General features: G+C 43.5%; 1 protein-coding gene across 5 annotated transcripts in view; it reads left to right on the top strand.

Moving 5' to 3' along the window:
- LOC110508590 (arf-GAP with GTPase, ANK repeat and PH domain-containing protein 3) overlaps positions 1 to 16506 on the top strand; it is a 221412-nt gene that overhangs the window by 121243 nt on the left and 83663 nt on the right. For 3 of the 5 annotated variants that reach the window (XM_021589215.3, XM_036966890.2, XM_021589214.3), the window contains exons 9-10: positions 5175 to 5261; positions 14320 to 14424. In XM_021589215.3, coding sequence (XP_021444890.1) covers positions 5175 to 5261; positions 14320 to 14424 — 192 coding nt within the window. Of the gene's footprint in view, positions 1 to 24; positions 763 to 966; positions 2679 to 5174; positions 5262 to 14319; positions 14425 to 16506 lie in introns of those variants that run through there. The other 2 variants (XM_090225450.1, XM_090225451.1) reach the window with 2 other exon arrangements.

Below are 16506 nucleotides of genomic sequence, written 5' to 3'. Positions count from 1 at the left end.
CCCTACCCCTCTTATTTTTACTAGATCCTTTCTTTGCAGTGACTCCCTATTGGGGGAGAGAAAGGGTGAGGCAAGGCTACACCCCAGCAAAGCCAGCAATGCAACTTCCCCCCCTACCCTACCCAACCACACTAAACTAAACTAAAAGTCAGGGACAGACTATAAACCTTTCAGTCACTACAGAGTCAGATAATGCATGCTCTCCCTCGCTTCTCCCTCCGCCCCTACCTTACTCTAGATATCCCTTTTCTAACCTTTGCCCTTACCCCAGATATCCCAGCTCTTACCTTTGTCCTCTGGCCACTAACCAGTGTACTTACCACAGCTTGCCCTGCTCAACCCTCTTCCAATTACCCATACTTCTGATAGCCTTAGTTAAACCTCTATCCTTACTCTAGCTTCTACCTGAATTTCCCTTATTCAATCCCGTGACGCAGCTCTAACCTTCCCTACCTATGAGAGCCTTGCACTAACCGCTGTACTTTCCTCAGCTTCCCCAGCTCCATCTCTTCCCCTCCATCCTTAGCCTCCCTTTCTCTTACCTCTACCCAGCCTCACCTGCTCCAACCTACCACCATCCCTTTCCCAGGTTCCCTTTTTCATACCTCTACCTCTCCCTTCTACCCCTAACCCCAGCCCCCTCTCTTCCTCTCCCTTCTACCCAATAACCCCAGCCCCCTCACTTCCTCTACCTCTCCCTTCTAACCCCAGCCCCCTCACTTCCTCTAAACTCTCTCATCTCTCCCTACCCCCATCCCCCTCACTTCATCTAACCTCTCCCATCTCCCCCTACCCCAGCCCCCTCACTTCATCTAACCTCTCCCATCTATCCCAGCCCCCTCACTTCCTCTAACATCTCCCCCTACCCCAGCTACTGTGGTAGCCATCACGGGGCTCTGGGCAGCAGAGCAGTGCAGATTGTCTGTCAGTTAGTAGCTCCCCTTGTCTTCTCCCTCCCCCTGCTAGGTAGTGACTAACCCTGTTCACCAGAGACATGAGCCTCTGCCTGTCCGCATCATGGAGATGCCCAAGCATGCCACCTATCCCGTGTGGGTGCCCGACTGGCAGGCTGAACGGGAGTTTCAGCTCATGACCTTCTGAGGAGCGGCAAGCCGGGACAGGGAGGGGCAGAAGATGGGTGGAGGGAGGAGAAACAAAGGGTGGGGGCGGGGGGGAGTGGGGTTGACGACTCTCCATTTCCCAAATGACACTTCAAGAGCACAGGAGAGGAAGGATTTTTGCCATTTTTTACAATACAAGAGAAAAATGTAAGTTTTGTTTACCAAGCAGCATCCACGATAAGACTATCCGTTTTCACTTTGCTTCTTCATCAACCTCAATTTGGAATACCTCTTGAGGAAACAGAATTATTAACGTGCCATTCACAATACTGTAGTCCTGAACATCTCTCTCTCTCTCTCTCTGGCCACAAATAGTTAGCAAGTCAGTATTATAACACTCGCAGTGCCACCTCTTCTAATCAGAGTACTGGGTAGTTGTGATCCCTAACCGTTTCGGAGAGTTGTAGTCAGGGTAGAGAAGAAGCCTTAACGTTGTGGGTTATTTTGATAGATGATACAACACTATAGTGTCTATTTCTCTCCCAACCATTTTGGGTTCGTTTTCCTTTTCTTAAGGGGTTTTGTGGGCTTGTCAACCAGATAGAAAGACCTTTCAAAAACACACTCCACTAATTAGAAACAACACTGTGGCTAACTTTGCGGTCATATTCATGAATCCACAAAGGTGTTGTACTCACAGTATTGCTAGTTAGAATATGCCAGGAACAATTTTCCAATATTTTTTCTGTTGGATATATTTCAGTTTAGATAAGACCGTGTGTTGGCTGTATGATACATTCTAAAGCACAATGTATTACTGTTCTACATGTGTAGTCGAAGGTTGCTGGGGGGGGGTGGAAATCAGAGTACTAACAGTGACCACATAAACTATCCCAGTGCACGATCTAATTAGATGTCATGCTCTCTAGTCAGATTTGGGTTCTGAAGTGCTTTTAAGTAGACTCATCTCAAAAACTCACGTTTTTTTTTAGTGTAGGCTATTGCCAACAACTCATGTTGAAGTATAATTAAAATATGAATTTATTTAGGTTACGGACTATAGATTTAGTGGGCACTGGGTACCATTGGAATATTAGAATGAGCTGAGGCGACTTTGATTATTTTAAAATTTTGAGCTTTATATAGTGCATTGCAAATTGACTGGTGAATCTGCCTCTTTTGGAACTTTTATTTCTCAAAGTTACTAAAAGCTTTACTCATAAAGACGTTGGTTTATCCACCGTGTCTTTTCACCACCTTCATCACCAGTCAGTCAGTCTCACCAGCCATTATCATCACCCTCAGCCCACTTCTGTCATGATTAGTAATGGCCACTAGGTGTCAGCTAAGTACACAGAAATTATTTCCTAGTGCTTCCATGGTTTAGTGACCATATCAATAGGTTTTGGCATATCTCATATATTTTCAGGGCTGTTTGAGGCATTTTTCTTCTTTCGCTATGTTCAAAAGCACCATCATGGCAAATACCTTCTTGCATATTTTTTAAATTTGTTTTGGCCACGTCTAAACCGCATATCCATCAACTCCCATGTATAATTGTCAGCCATTTTAGTTCCTTTTGCACTGGATGTCCACTCTAAAGGAAACAAAAAAAGAATCTCCTGGAATGTTTTTTGTTGTTGTTGATATTTCCAGATCCGTGCTAATTTTCCAACCTTTCTTTGACAAAAAGGGCTTCCCAACTCCTTCCGCATTAAGAGCGCTGTGCTATCAAAAAAAGCACATTTCACCCCGATGAGTTGTCCCTCTGGCCTGTCATACCCAATAGGAAGGAGAAATGACTGGGGACTAGAGCGTTTTTGCTGCTTCGCCCTAGTGCCCCCTTTGCGTAATTGTGCCGTCGGGAGGTGCGCTATGGAAACCATAGAACTTTGTGACAAAAAAAAAAGCAACATGTAACATTGGTAGTTGCTGAGTAGATCTGGGAGTCAGTTCATGGTCAAAGTGAAAACAGTCAAATCCACCCTCTGGATTGTGACAGACTGTAGGAACTCTTCTCTGCTGGAAATGCCCCCCCCCCCCACGTCCTTCAAGCCCACCTTGCTTCACACCCTTACAAACAGTCTGTGTACAGTACAGTCAAGTCACGCTTGGAATTCTAATTCAACCACTCAAAGGACACGGCCCCATTACATGACATCACACTGCCTTTTGCCATAAAACAAGGACTCAAGGACTAGAGGTGCCAAGTACATTGTGGTTTACTCCCCCCCCACCCCCCCCCCACCCCCCGACCCCTTTCTTTTCATCGTTTTCTCTTTCATTTCTCTTTCTTTTCAGGGAAAGTCTTGAATGGACTTGAATATGTGGCAAACTTAAATAAGGGAATGTTAGGTGAAGTCGGGTAGTTTTATGAAGGCCTTCATAAAAATTAAGAGTAGGGAGTCAGGCACAAGTGGTATCATACAGAATAATGAATAACTAATGGAAAATGGATTGCACCGACTTGTATGAATGTAGTGTCTATTTATTTAATTTGACTATGATTTGGAATTATCCATTCCCCATCCTTTATTATTGATATTTATTTACTTTTAAAAATGGTTTTATTCATTTCAATTTCGGTTTGGTATGAAAATTATGAACTTATTCCATCATCGCTTTTATATCATTTATGGATTGACAAATATAAGACTTCTGTATATCTTGTATTGTATTTTATTTACAATGGTACTCTATAGAAAGTATATTATATACATATATGAAATATATATATAAATAATGCCTTTATTGTCCATCCTATATTTTGTGGGAACTGCAATGTTTGGCTCATTCTGTTGATCTTATTTGGGAGTGAAACCTGTGACTTGATTTGTATGGTGTCTGTATAGAAACGAAAATAATCAGAATAAAAAAATAAAATGTTGAAAATGATAAACCAGAGTTGGTTTACTTGAACTCGGACTCTACCTCTCTCCATTGGTGATTGATTGGGCATCCCTTCATCCTGTTCTGAGTGAGACCATAACAGTCTTGTCTGTTGGTTATGAGTGACATTCCTGTATTTCACCTGTTAGTCCGTGCTTTGGGGATATTCTGTGTACAGGTACTGTGTTTTGTCAGAAAATGGGGTAATACTGTATTTTCGCTGCTTTTTCCCTCCACAGTCTGTCATTTGAAATGTAATGTGTTGGCAGCAGGTGTTGGTGAAATGTGCTGCTGCACCTGTTCACTGATGTGTTCCACTGTTGTTTGTAATGACCATGTTCAACTCCAGCTGTACTAACCCTAACACTGTGATTGCCTTGAAATGTATTTTCCCTCCTGGTGTTCCAATAGGAATTTCAGAGGAATTTGAAAGGAAACGCTTTATGAAACTCCTATATGATAACTTTCTTCATAATAACCTTCTTTCCCCCCCCCTTACCTGCCTTTTCTCCTTTTTATTGCTTTTTCAACTTGACTTGTCAATGTATCTATGCAAAACGGCCCAGCTGGGCCTTAAAACTTGATTTGGACTGACCTAGAAAGGCCCAATGTGGACCTAAGAGAGGGGTGTTCCTCTATGATCTGGAAGGGTCCACTGTGGGCCTAACAGAGGGATGGATCTCCCATGGGTTTACAGGACTGAGTCATGACTCAATGTGTGGTCGTCTTTTGGTCTACTACCTATTATGTGTTGGGATGTTTCTTCAGTGTCTGGTCTGGTCTGTTCTGGTCTGGTCTTTTTTTATTACTGCACGCATGTCAATGTTACCGCTGTATGTTACGCTGGTCTGCTTGTTTGTTTATTTTCAAAGCTTTTGTTGTTGTTGAGAATTTTGTTTTGCAATGTTGAATTCGCCTCCCAACCGCTCTCCACACGCACACGCATACACACACACACACACATCCCACGCATACACACACACGCATACACACACACACACACACACACACACACACACAGACACCCCCCCCCCACACACACACACACACACATACATTCACACATCCCCCACACACACACATCCCACACACCCCAACCTCCAAACATTCTCACATCTGACCCACATGCTCATCTTGACACATGCACCTCACTCAACTCCCATCTCCCCATCTCCCCCTCCATGTTTTCTCCAGTGACCGACTGACTCTCTTGTTTCCTTGCAGTCACGGAAAGCCAACAGTGAACAGGCAAAGACCACTGACAGTAAAACAGATAGTATAGGCAGTGGAAGGGCCATACCCATCAAACAGGTGAGTGTCTCTCTACTCCTACATTAGTCATAGATTGTGTCTGAAATCACACTCTATTCTCTATATAGTGCACTACATTTGCTCAGGGCACTGGTCGAAAGTAGTGCATTTTATTGATTAGGGTGCCCCATGCTGATCACCAATGGGTATTCAGGTAAGCATAGCACATTCACTGTGTAAGTAGCACATTTCTCCCCTTTAGTGCATACACTCCCCTCTGTATGTATTTGGACAGTGATACAAATGTTTTTATTTGGCTATATACTCCAGTATTTTGGATTTAAGATTAAATGTTTCATATGAGACAACAATATAGAATGTCACCTTTTATTTGAGGGTATTTTCATTCATATCTGATTTACCGTATATAAAGGGCTTTCATTTCTAAATCTACTCCCCCGATTTGAAGTCATAAGTATTTGGACAAATTCACTTAGTGTATTAAAGTAGTCAAAGAATTTGTATTTGGTCCCATATTCCTAGCACACAATGACTACATCAAGCTTGTGACTCTACAAACTTGTTGGATGCATTTGCAGTTTGTTTTGGTTGTGTTTTGGGTTCTCTTTCAAATACTGGTTTTGATGTCTCGCTCTGGGATTCGCTGAATAGGTGGATCACTATGGAAGAACCAATCACACAACGTCTGTCGGAGACAGACAGATCGAGTGGCGAATGAGGTGAGCCCCTCCCTCTTTATAAGGCGCCCCTCGCCCTACCCTCTAGTTACTCTCGTTCTCTTCCTTGCAACGATCACTATGTTCTCTAAGCTCTCCTCAGCACGATTTGACCACTGTCTTCCTGCTTAACCTCGTGGTTCGCCTGAGAACAGTTAACGCTGCTCAATGTAGTGCCCCCCCCCTCTTGTCCTTCATGTTGAGTACTGACCAAAAGGAATGTTTTTGCTAAAAGTAGAATTAGCTTTTTGCTATTTTCTACTTGCTCTAAGTCTCTAGTTGTAACTAGCGTCACACGGCTAGCTAATGAGACTTGGCCAGCTGAGGCCGCAAGGCCTAGCTAACCCGTTGTGCCAGCTAACCACCACTTGCTCTTACTACCTGTACAGACGGTAGAATTGCTAGCTCTCCTCTCTCGTTTAGCTTAAATTGCAATGAATCGTTTTGTGTTGACTAAACTGACCGACCCAGCTTTTCAGCTCAACGGTCAAGCCAGTCTTTATGTTCACCGAAGAACTACGCTGCAACACGTTTGTGTTCTGCTAGCATTGTGCTAAACTAGCTAGGCTATTGGCCCACGAGGCGAACGTTAGCTAGCTAACGCCTACGTTAGCCTCACAGCTTTAGCATTTATACACAGTACTCACTTCAGCTAGCCATTAGCCACGAGGCATCGAGCTAGCTCATGCCTATCAAGGCTAAATTTGCAGCAGCCACTACTCGATTAGCAGGCCTTTTTCCATGAATTGGGGCCAAAGGAAGGGTAACAGCGGCTTGACCGCAACCCAGTCAGACTCTGGTTCAATAAATGATGGCCATTGCTAATCTGCCTCAGGCAGGCACTTGAACCCCCTCGCTCTTGCGTTTGCTACTCGATGATGCTGGAAAGCCAGCTTTCATTCGCTTGGTGCATTTAACATTCACACGTTTTGTTGGCTGAACTGACCAGTTACACCTCAATGTGCTATGGTCAAAAGATAATCTATTCTATAACGCTATTCAAATGGTTTTCTTCGCCATCTGTGGCGCTAGCCAACAAGGGGAATACTTGCTAGCTAACACCACAGCCTCAAGGCTAAGCGTCGACTAGCACAAGCATAACCCGGTTAGCAAGGGCTTGTAAGTAAGCATTTCACTGAAATGTCTACACCTGTTGTATTCGGTGCATGTGACAAATACAATTTGAGTTGATTTGAATTGAATACTTTACTCCCAGAGTTATCATGGGCCCCCGTATGCTATGGGAAACAAACATGCTTATGCAGCTCTCAAACGAGTCCTGTGAGTGTTGTAAGGTTTTACTGAGTACCGGCCTTTGCTAGCTTTAGCTATGCTACTAGCTCTCACAGCGAATGCTAGCTAGCTAACCACCATCTGCCGATAGCTAGATTAGCAGTCATATTTAGTTTGCCTAGCATTAAGTTGCTTGGTGCCTACTAACTGAACCAGTCCCAACCTGCGGTGATCCAGTCTACAAGACGGCGTAAAACAGGCTAGCTAACACGGCAAGGTCATCCCCTCTCGGGCTAAAGGTGATGGTCTACGCTTTTCCTCCTCTATGCCTGATACTAGGCAGAGCTTGGGAACAGGCTTATCCCTCATCTTAGTAGCCACTCAATGGCCAGGGAGGCTCTGCTTAGCAGAAATCACTCTCCTTATTTACGACCAGCCCCGGGAACTACCGTTAAGCAGGGATCTTCTGACCTAAGAGAAGAGAGATGTTCCACCCTCACCCCGAAACCCTGGCCCGTAAGACGATGAATCTGAATGTGATGTGACAAGCTTGCCGCTCAGTCAATTGAGACTATCCAGAGTGCCAGAGCCACTTCTACATGCTCACTGTATGTTAAGTCTCCAAGCATTTAGCCCCGTCTTGAGGCCGGTCTATTGTGTTTCAGGCTATTTCGCAGCAGCCTTTAGAGGCGCAGGAAAGCATGTAGAATAAATATCTCCTTCAAAACTGCTTTACTTGATTGCCCTGACGTCTGCAAAGCGAGTGAGTGAGATGCACACACTGTCAGTCCACCAATTGTGCTTACAGTTTGCCCCAGGGTTTTCCAAGGTGACTTTTCTACCTAACCCCACCTTTATGACTAAGGTCGGCAATACTTATAATTGCCTCATCGAGAGCTTTTGGCTTTCCACCCGCCGCCCTTCTCTTCTACATAGGAGGAGCATCTCCACCGTTTGTGTCCAGTTCGCGCTTTCTTTGCACATTTACTTGGATAGAACAAGAGCATTACGAAAGAGCGATCAATTCTTTGTGTCCTTGGTACCTCCCTGCAATGCTAGTTACCTCTCTCATCAACGACTATCCCATTGGATAGCGGAGGCTATTATACTGGGTTATAATCGCAAAGGTTTACAGCCCCTAGAGGGCCTGAGGACTCATTCCACCAGAGGTATCGCTATCTCTTGTGTGCTGTTCAAAGGCATTTCTGTACAAGATATTTATGATGCAGCATTTTGTGCCATTCTGCATATATTTTTTCAGTTTTACTAACTGAATTTCACTGCTCCTTCTTTGGCACATACACAGTCCTCAGTGTCAGAGCCTCTTGAGGGGTGACTGCAGCCTTGGCTTCGGAGAGTCTGTCTGCTATACGGGAGTTGGCTGTATCCCATAGTGAGACATTGAAACTAGTATTTGAAAGAGAACTCAAGGTTACTTGCGTAAGCCCCGGTTTGCTGAGAATATGAGTGAGATGTCGCACCGCATTTCCCTGCTCGCAAGAGCGCAAGGAAGAGAGACATGCATGAGAATAACCAGATGGTGGGGCGAGTGCACATGGCTCCTTATAAAGAGGGAGGGGCTCAGCTCATTCGCCACTCGACATGTCTGATTCCGGCATATGTGTGCGATTGGTTCTTCCATAGTGAGACGTCTCACTCAGTCTCAGAGAACTGGCATTACGCAATTAACCTTAGGAACTGAATGGTGAATGATGACTGGAGTAATTTTCTTTGTAAATGAGTATATTAGATGTTTCTGAACTCTTCTTCTAAATAATCCTGATAATGCCATGATTTAAGAAAAATCATGAATGAATCATGAATAAGGATGAGTGAGAATGTTACAGAGGCTACAACAAAACATGCTAACCTCTTACCATTCCCAATAATTGGGGAGGTTTGCATTTTTCAGGGTTATGATCTTTGTCCCTCTGTAACTTTCATCATTCACTACTCATTGATGATTATTCACAATCATGGTAGCATCCACGTTCATGTAGAAGTGTTCAAAAACGTCTTCTATTTTCACTTACAATAACAGTGACAAAATGTACACAGTACATTATTCACCATTCACTTCCTGTTAGGCAAAACACAACCAAAACTAGCTGTAAATGCATCCAACAAGTATTTTGAGTCACAAGCTTGATGTAGTCATTGTGTGCAAGGAATATGGGACCAAATACTAAACTTTTGACTACTTTAATACACTATGAGTGAATTGGTTCAAATACTTCTTCAAATGGGACGGACTAGGAACACAAAGTGCTTTCATTTATAAACGTTAGAGCAGATATGAATGAAAATACCATAGGAATTAGAATACTACATTTAATTGTAATTTAATAGGATCTCTATGGAAAATATTCCAAATAAAAGTTGACATTTTGTACTGTTGCATATGCAACATTTGATCTCAAATTCAAAATGCTGGAGTATAGACATTTTTGCTTCACTGTCCAAACACATACGGAGGGGAGTGTATTTAAAAATGTATGTATATTTTAAAAAGTTTTGCGCATACTATTCCTGATCAGGCAAGTGTGTTTATGTGAGTGTTGAGGAAATGTTTGCTTTGTGGGTGGGCTGAATCATACAACTTTACAACCACCAGATGGCGCCGTGATACCACATTTCAAATGAAAGAAACCATTAAAGATTGTAATCATTAGAATCCCATTGCAAGTAGTGCTGTCTGAACCCCGAGGGTTCTTAGAATGAAAGGAAAAGGAACATCAGAAGGAGAATTTCCCTGCAAAGTATCAAGACATACAGATCACAATCTTTAGATTACTTACTTTCTGGACGTGTAGCTGTCAGGTTGGATGGGTTTGAAGATTTAGACTCACTATTAGCCTTGAGAATTTGTAATATATTCTGCGATCATATTGCAGTATGTAGGTGTCACATATTGACAAGGTTTAATTTTCAGCATTAGAGATTGTGGCTTGTAATTTCGTTGAAGGCAGTATTTGTTATATCCATCCCGTTGTATTTTATTTGACCGTCTAATGTTATTAGACAAATACTCACTTTGTTGTCTTTTAATTTCCCAAGAAAATGTAAGCTTCTAAATCACTATATTTTGCACGTTCCCCAGAAATCAATTTCCCGGAAACAACTTTGAGTAATTATAATATTCCTATAAAACACTGAAAACTGTCGACACCAGTGTAAGGATCACACGCTTGTCTGTGTAACCAAGCTCCAAATATAGTTTTAATAGTCTTTGAATATGCGCTCCAGTCACCTTTTCGCCTCATTGATCACCTTGTTTGACTTAAAGGCACATCTCAATAGATGCTTCAGGTATGACATGACACAAGGTGGTCGGGTGGGTTCCATTGCCCCTCCATTACTCCTCCATTGTTCCCACAAGTAAGGAGGGGGGCAGACGACATCAGACCAACGCCTTGAATGGCCAACTCTTGAAGTTTGCAGTTGTCTAAAAAAAACACAATTTTGCTCAAAACATATATATATTATTTTTTTACCTTAAGTGTGTACACATGACTTATTTACAGGAAAGGGAGATACCTAGTATGTTGTCCAACTGAATGTATTCAACTGAAATGTGTCTTCCGCATTTAACCCAACCCCTCTGAATCAGAAAGGTGCCGGGGGTCTGCCTTAATCGACATCCACGTCTTCAGTGCCCGGGGAACAGTAGGTTAACAGCCTTGCTTAGGAGCAGATCGACAGATTTTTGTTTTTGCCTTGTCAGCTCGGGGATACTTTCCAGCAGCCTGGCCCAACGCTCTAACCACTAGGCTACCTGCCGCCACAGGAGCAATTAGGGTTAAGTGTCTTTCTCAAAGGTACATCGACTTTATATTTTGGATATTGTTTTTCAACAGGAAAACTTAAGAAATAGAGGCTTTTAGTATACAGTTTCCTTTCAAATTAAGCTAAATAGCCTGTATGAAGTACAGTGGAATCAAACATCACACTCAGTTGGCGTAATTTGTACTAAGAACCAGGATGAGGAGTGATTGACACATTGATTACTATTCTCTCCTGATTATATGAGGGCTTTCAGCAAGGGTTAGTATCCTAATCCTAGCATTATCCTTCTTACCCGGGAATTACGGGAACGATCAAAGTATACACTTAGTTTTTAAACGTGGTGGGCCAAGCATTTCCTGCTGTTCAGGACACTGTCCACATTTCCGCACAATTAGAATTAATACAAGAATAAGATGACAGATGAAACGCATAGTAGAAATGGCCAAATAAATCAAATCAGCCAGGAAACATTGCCAAACAAGCCAAATATAATGTTTACAAACTTTTTATTGAGTCCCATTTGATCCCAATCAGAATGGAACTGTAATGACCAGTGCAATTCCCTCCATATCATTGACCAGGTTTAAGTCATGTTTAAGGGGATTAGACCAGCAGGGCCAGGTGAGAGGGAGGTCAGTTGACAGAGATCTTAAAGACCCCCCAAACATACTTACTGTGAGCTCTGCCATGCATTCTACCCATATGATAATGGCCTGAAGTAGGGCCTCTTCCCTTGGTGGGTATCATAGCAACCTACAATAAGACGATAAGATAAGACCTGGCCAGCTCTCGTCCCATGATCTACCCAGAAGTGGTGGGTGGGTGTGGGCTATTAAGAGTAGCTTATGGCCTGCCCTGGCCAGTCAATAGCACACTACGGAAAATCAACGTGCCAATGTGAGCTTAATTACCCCTATTGGGCAAATTATACACTGCCCCCCACTCCACCTCCTCCCCTCCCTCAATCCACTGACCCTGAGCCACCTCCTATCTGTAAATATTATAAATAAAGGCAACAACACACTCACTGCCGTGGAGCTGTCAACACTTGTTTTTTTTTATTCTGGCCTTCGCTCTCTTCTCTCTATTTCCCCCTTTCCCAAACCCCTCTTCTCTTCCTCCTTTGCTCCTCCGGCTTGGCTGTCACAAAGGCCCGGGCTATCACTCAGCCACTGTGGCAGGATGCAGCTTCTTTTTTTTCTTCCCGGTAGCGTGACAATGGAAAGGGAAGACGCTATCTCCTCTGTGTAGATATGGCAATTATCTGGACACGGAGAGTGCGTTTGGCGATTGGCCGGTCTCCTTTGTCACAAAGCCTGAACATGGTGATCATGGTTGAGTGTGAAGTCAGAGAGAGCGGGAGGGAAGGAAGAAGAGACAGAAGGTGAAACGCAATTTAAAAAATGTTTTTTTTAAGTATTCACGACATGCGTCCATTGACTCTATTTCGGTCATGATAAAATAACACTATAGTTGCTGTAAGTGATCAAATTATTCTTTAACATAAATGTGAATTATAACTCAATTATTCTAATTGTTTTAAATGGAAGCTCAATGTAATAAAATATATTAGAGGATAAAACAATTTTATTCTGCTTTTGTTTCTGACAGTCAGATGAATTAAGGGGTTGTATAAATTACCTACATTGGACTACTTCTCAGTATTAGTATTGATCTTTTCAAACCAGTGATGAATTTATGTTGGTCCACTGATTGCATGTATAGATTTATGGCTTGGCTCAATAAGGACAGGAGATGTATAACATTATTTGTGTGTAAAAACATGCATTACACCGTCGCCAGAAGCCTTGTGACGGGACCATTTACTTCATGTGATCATAAAGCCATTACATTGTGTTTACAGTTCTTTTATTGACCAAATCATGGAGAAAAGAGTCTGTGCACCCTTTGATCAATTTTAGTCATTTTGTATACCGAGCTTTCGGATCACAAAGACCAAATCATGAACAGTATGTATGTATGTGTATGTATGTGTTTCGCACTTGAGAATACAAATACGTTTCTAAAAGCCGTCTTTGAAATATCCCTAATAACAGCAGTATGTCTTTGTTAAAATGGTAAAACAGGTATTGGGTAGTGGTTCTCAAACTTCAAGAAAAGGCCATCACACAAAGGGATGATCAGAGGCCTGCTAGGGCCCTCCAGTAGGGGGGTTATGGATGTTGTTCAGCAGGGTATAGGGGTCCTCTCCTTGGGCATACAGAGGCTGTCCTGGTGCCCCAGCATGAGTAGGTCAGGGCCAGATCAAGGCAGGGGCCAGGATTAGGATGATAGTCGGCCCCCAGCCTGGTGCCTGGGTCAACTAGGGTCAGCTCCTGATGTGTTAATTAGAATTATACAGCTCTGCAGGACGGCCCAGCCTAGGACAATATCGGAGGGTGAGGTTACCGTATTTAACACTGAGACACACACACACACACACACACACACACACACACACACACACACACACACACACACACACACACACACACACAGAGGAAAAAGACACACACACACACACAGAGGAAAAAGACACACACACACACACACACACACACACACACACACACACACACACACACACACACAGAGGAAAAACACACATACACACTCACACATATATATATATACACACACACACACACACACACACACACACACACACACACACACACACACAACCCTGGCTGTAAAAGCACAAACACTCCCCTGGTAATTCCCTAATTAAGCGTGCCCCTCCCCTGGTCCTCCCTGGTCCATACCCCCAGAGAACCCTCACAGCCCCACAGAGCCCTGTGTTTGGCCAACTCCTGCAGAGAAACTGCCATTGTTTACCCTGGATTGTCCAAGCAGATAAGGCCAACCATCTGAGGAGTTAAGAGGCTCCAGAAGATAATGGTGGTGGTGGAAAGGAGTAGAGGGGCTAAATCAGGCCTTTGAAGAGGGGGAGATCACACATCCTAATCCCTCGATGGAGAGGTCCTCCAAAGTTCAACTGGTCAGGACATAGGGATGAATGCATACAGGGGCAAATTGGATTGTCTCTGCTCACTTTGACTGTAAGAGTGTAGTTTGCAGTAGGACAGGACCAATTATGAAGGTTCAAGTGACCGCTGTTGAGTTGCGTTGACTATGAGGTTGTAGTGACCAATGAGAATCATAAGTTAAAAGGTTGTACTCGCATACTTACTCACATACATACAAGCAACCTGCTCCTGTAAAATTACCCCTCTGGTCAGATCTATGGATAGAGCAAGTGTTCTCATTGTCATCCCAAGTTTGTTGCAGTATTAGTCCACTGTGTTTAGCTGGAGGAAGACATTTTCTGACCCTTTATTCTCCTCTTCTCTTTCCTCCAGGGCATCCTTCTGAAGAGAAGTGGGAAGTCCCTGAATAAGGAGTGGAAGAAGAAATACGTCACACTTTGTGACAACGGCCTCCTCACCTACCACCCAAGTTTACATGTGAGTATCCAGACATTTGGTGTAGTTCCGTTTGCAGTGGACCGTTTTAGCTATGTAGGGAATAGAGAAACGACAACATGCGTGCTTGTCCCTCACACAAAGTTGAAATGAACGATTTAACGTACATTTATCAACAAGGTTTCCAGAGAGACATAAAAGCTAGCAGAGATCTTCCACCCTCTGATTATAAGATCTCCATCTTAGATGACTGTTATTAGTGACGGCCCACGGAACAAGGGGCGTCTGCCCTCTTGTTCTAGTGGTCCAAGTCTAAGATGTTGGTTGCTCCCGTGGGAGACCCGGGTTCATATCCCGCGTGGTACACCCGGTCCTGGAGTTATGGTAATGGAGACATGCATGGCGCTAGCTGCTACTGCTGGGGGTCTGCTGTGCGCCTGCCACGCCCGGGCCACCACGCTAGCTTGTATTTATAATGGCGCTCGCCGCTGTGCGTGGCGCTTGTTGGAGGCTGAGGGACCTGCCACATCCGTCTCTGTCAAGAGTCCCGCTGGGCCACTAATACCTCTTAAACACTCCGCTGCAGCCTGCCGGCAGACAGCTCAGTCAGGACCCCCCCCCCCCACCACCACCACAGCACGACACGGCTGCCTCATGCCCTGCTTGTCCCGGTCTACAGACCTCTAACCCCTCCCACTCCCACTCATGAGTTCTCGCCTTTGCATTTAATCCTTAAGAGTCTATTGACACATAACAACATAATAAAAAAAATCCCCATCAAAAAATCAGTCAATTTAAGCTAGAGAGAGATCAGGTTTTTGGCATGGACTTCGTCTCAATCCACCGCATTCGCATCAGTGGGATACCGAGCTACAGCGGTCTTCTCACGAAAACGGTTATAACGTCCAAACCGTTTTAGCTACTAACTATTATGACCACTCTATGGAAAGGGGAGACTGAGGAGCACGGGACTCGTCTGAAGGTAACCCATACAAACGGATGGAAGTATTTTTGTGTCAACAAAAAATAAGGGGTTAAATATGTCTCCAAAAAACATATTTCCTGAGATTTCTTACACTACACTTACATAAACATTTTAGAACACCTGCTCATTCAAGGGTTTTTCTTTTCTTTTTTACTATTTTCTACATTGTAGAATAATAGTAAAGTCATCAAAACTATGAAATAACACATCCGGAATCATGTAGTAACCAAAAAAATGTTGAATGAAAATATATTTTATTTTTGAGATTCTTCAGATAGCCACCCTTTGCCTTGATGACAGCGTCACACACTCTTGGCATTCTCTCAACCAGCTTCCTGAGGTAGTCACCTGGAATGCATTTCAACTAACAGGTGTGCCTTAAAAGTTAATGTGTGGAATTTCTTTCCTTCTTAATGCATTTGAGCCAGTCAGTTGTGTTGTGACAAGGTAGGGAGGTATACAGAAGATAGCCCTATTTGGCAAAAGTCCAAGTCCATATTATGGCAAATAATAAGCAAAGAGAAACAACAATCAAATAAGCAAAGAGAAACAACAGTCTATCATTACTTTAAGACATGAAGGTCAGTCAATAAGGGACATTTCAAGAACTTTTAAAGTTACTTCAAGTGCAGTTGCAAAAACCATCAAGCGCTAGCCAACTGGCTCTCAGGAGGACCGCCACAGGAATGGAAGACCCAGAGTTATCTCTGCTGCAGAGGATAAGTTCATTGAGATTTACCAGTCTCAGAAATTGCAACCCCAGTAAATGCTTCACAGAGTTCAAGTAACAGACACATCTCAGAATCAACTGTTCAGGGGACACTGTGTGAATCAGGCCTTCATGGTTGAATTGCTGCAAAGTAACCGCTACTAAAGGACACCAATAATAAGAAGAGACTTGCTTGGGCCAAGAAACACGAGCATTGGACATTAGACAGGTGGAAATGTGTTCTTTGGTCTGGAGTCCAAATTGGAGATTTTTGGTTCCAGCCCCCTTGTCTTTGTGAGACGTGGTGTGGGTGAACAGATGATCGCGTGTGTATTTCCCAACGTGAAGCATGGAGGAGGAGGTGTGACGGGGGTGCTTTGCTGGTGACACTGTCAATTATTTATTTAGAATTCAAGGCACATTTAACCAG

The sequence above is a fragment of the Oncorhynchus mykiss genome, chromosome 28 (assembly GCF_057628025.1).
Source record: "Oncorhynchus mykiss isolate SJ-2025 chromosome 28, ASM5762802v1, whole genome shotgun sequence".
NCBI lineage: Eukaryota > Metazoa > Chordata > Actinopteri > Salmoniformes > Salmonidae > Oncorhynchus > Oncorhynchus mykiss.
This window is presented reverse-complemented; position numbering and strand designations above follow the sequence as displayed.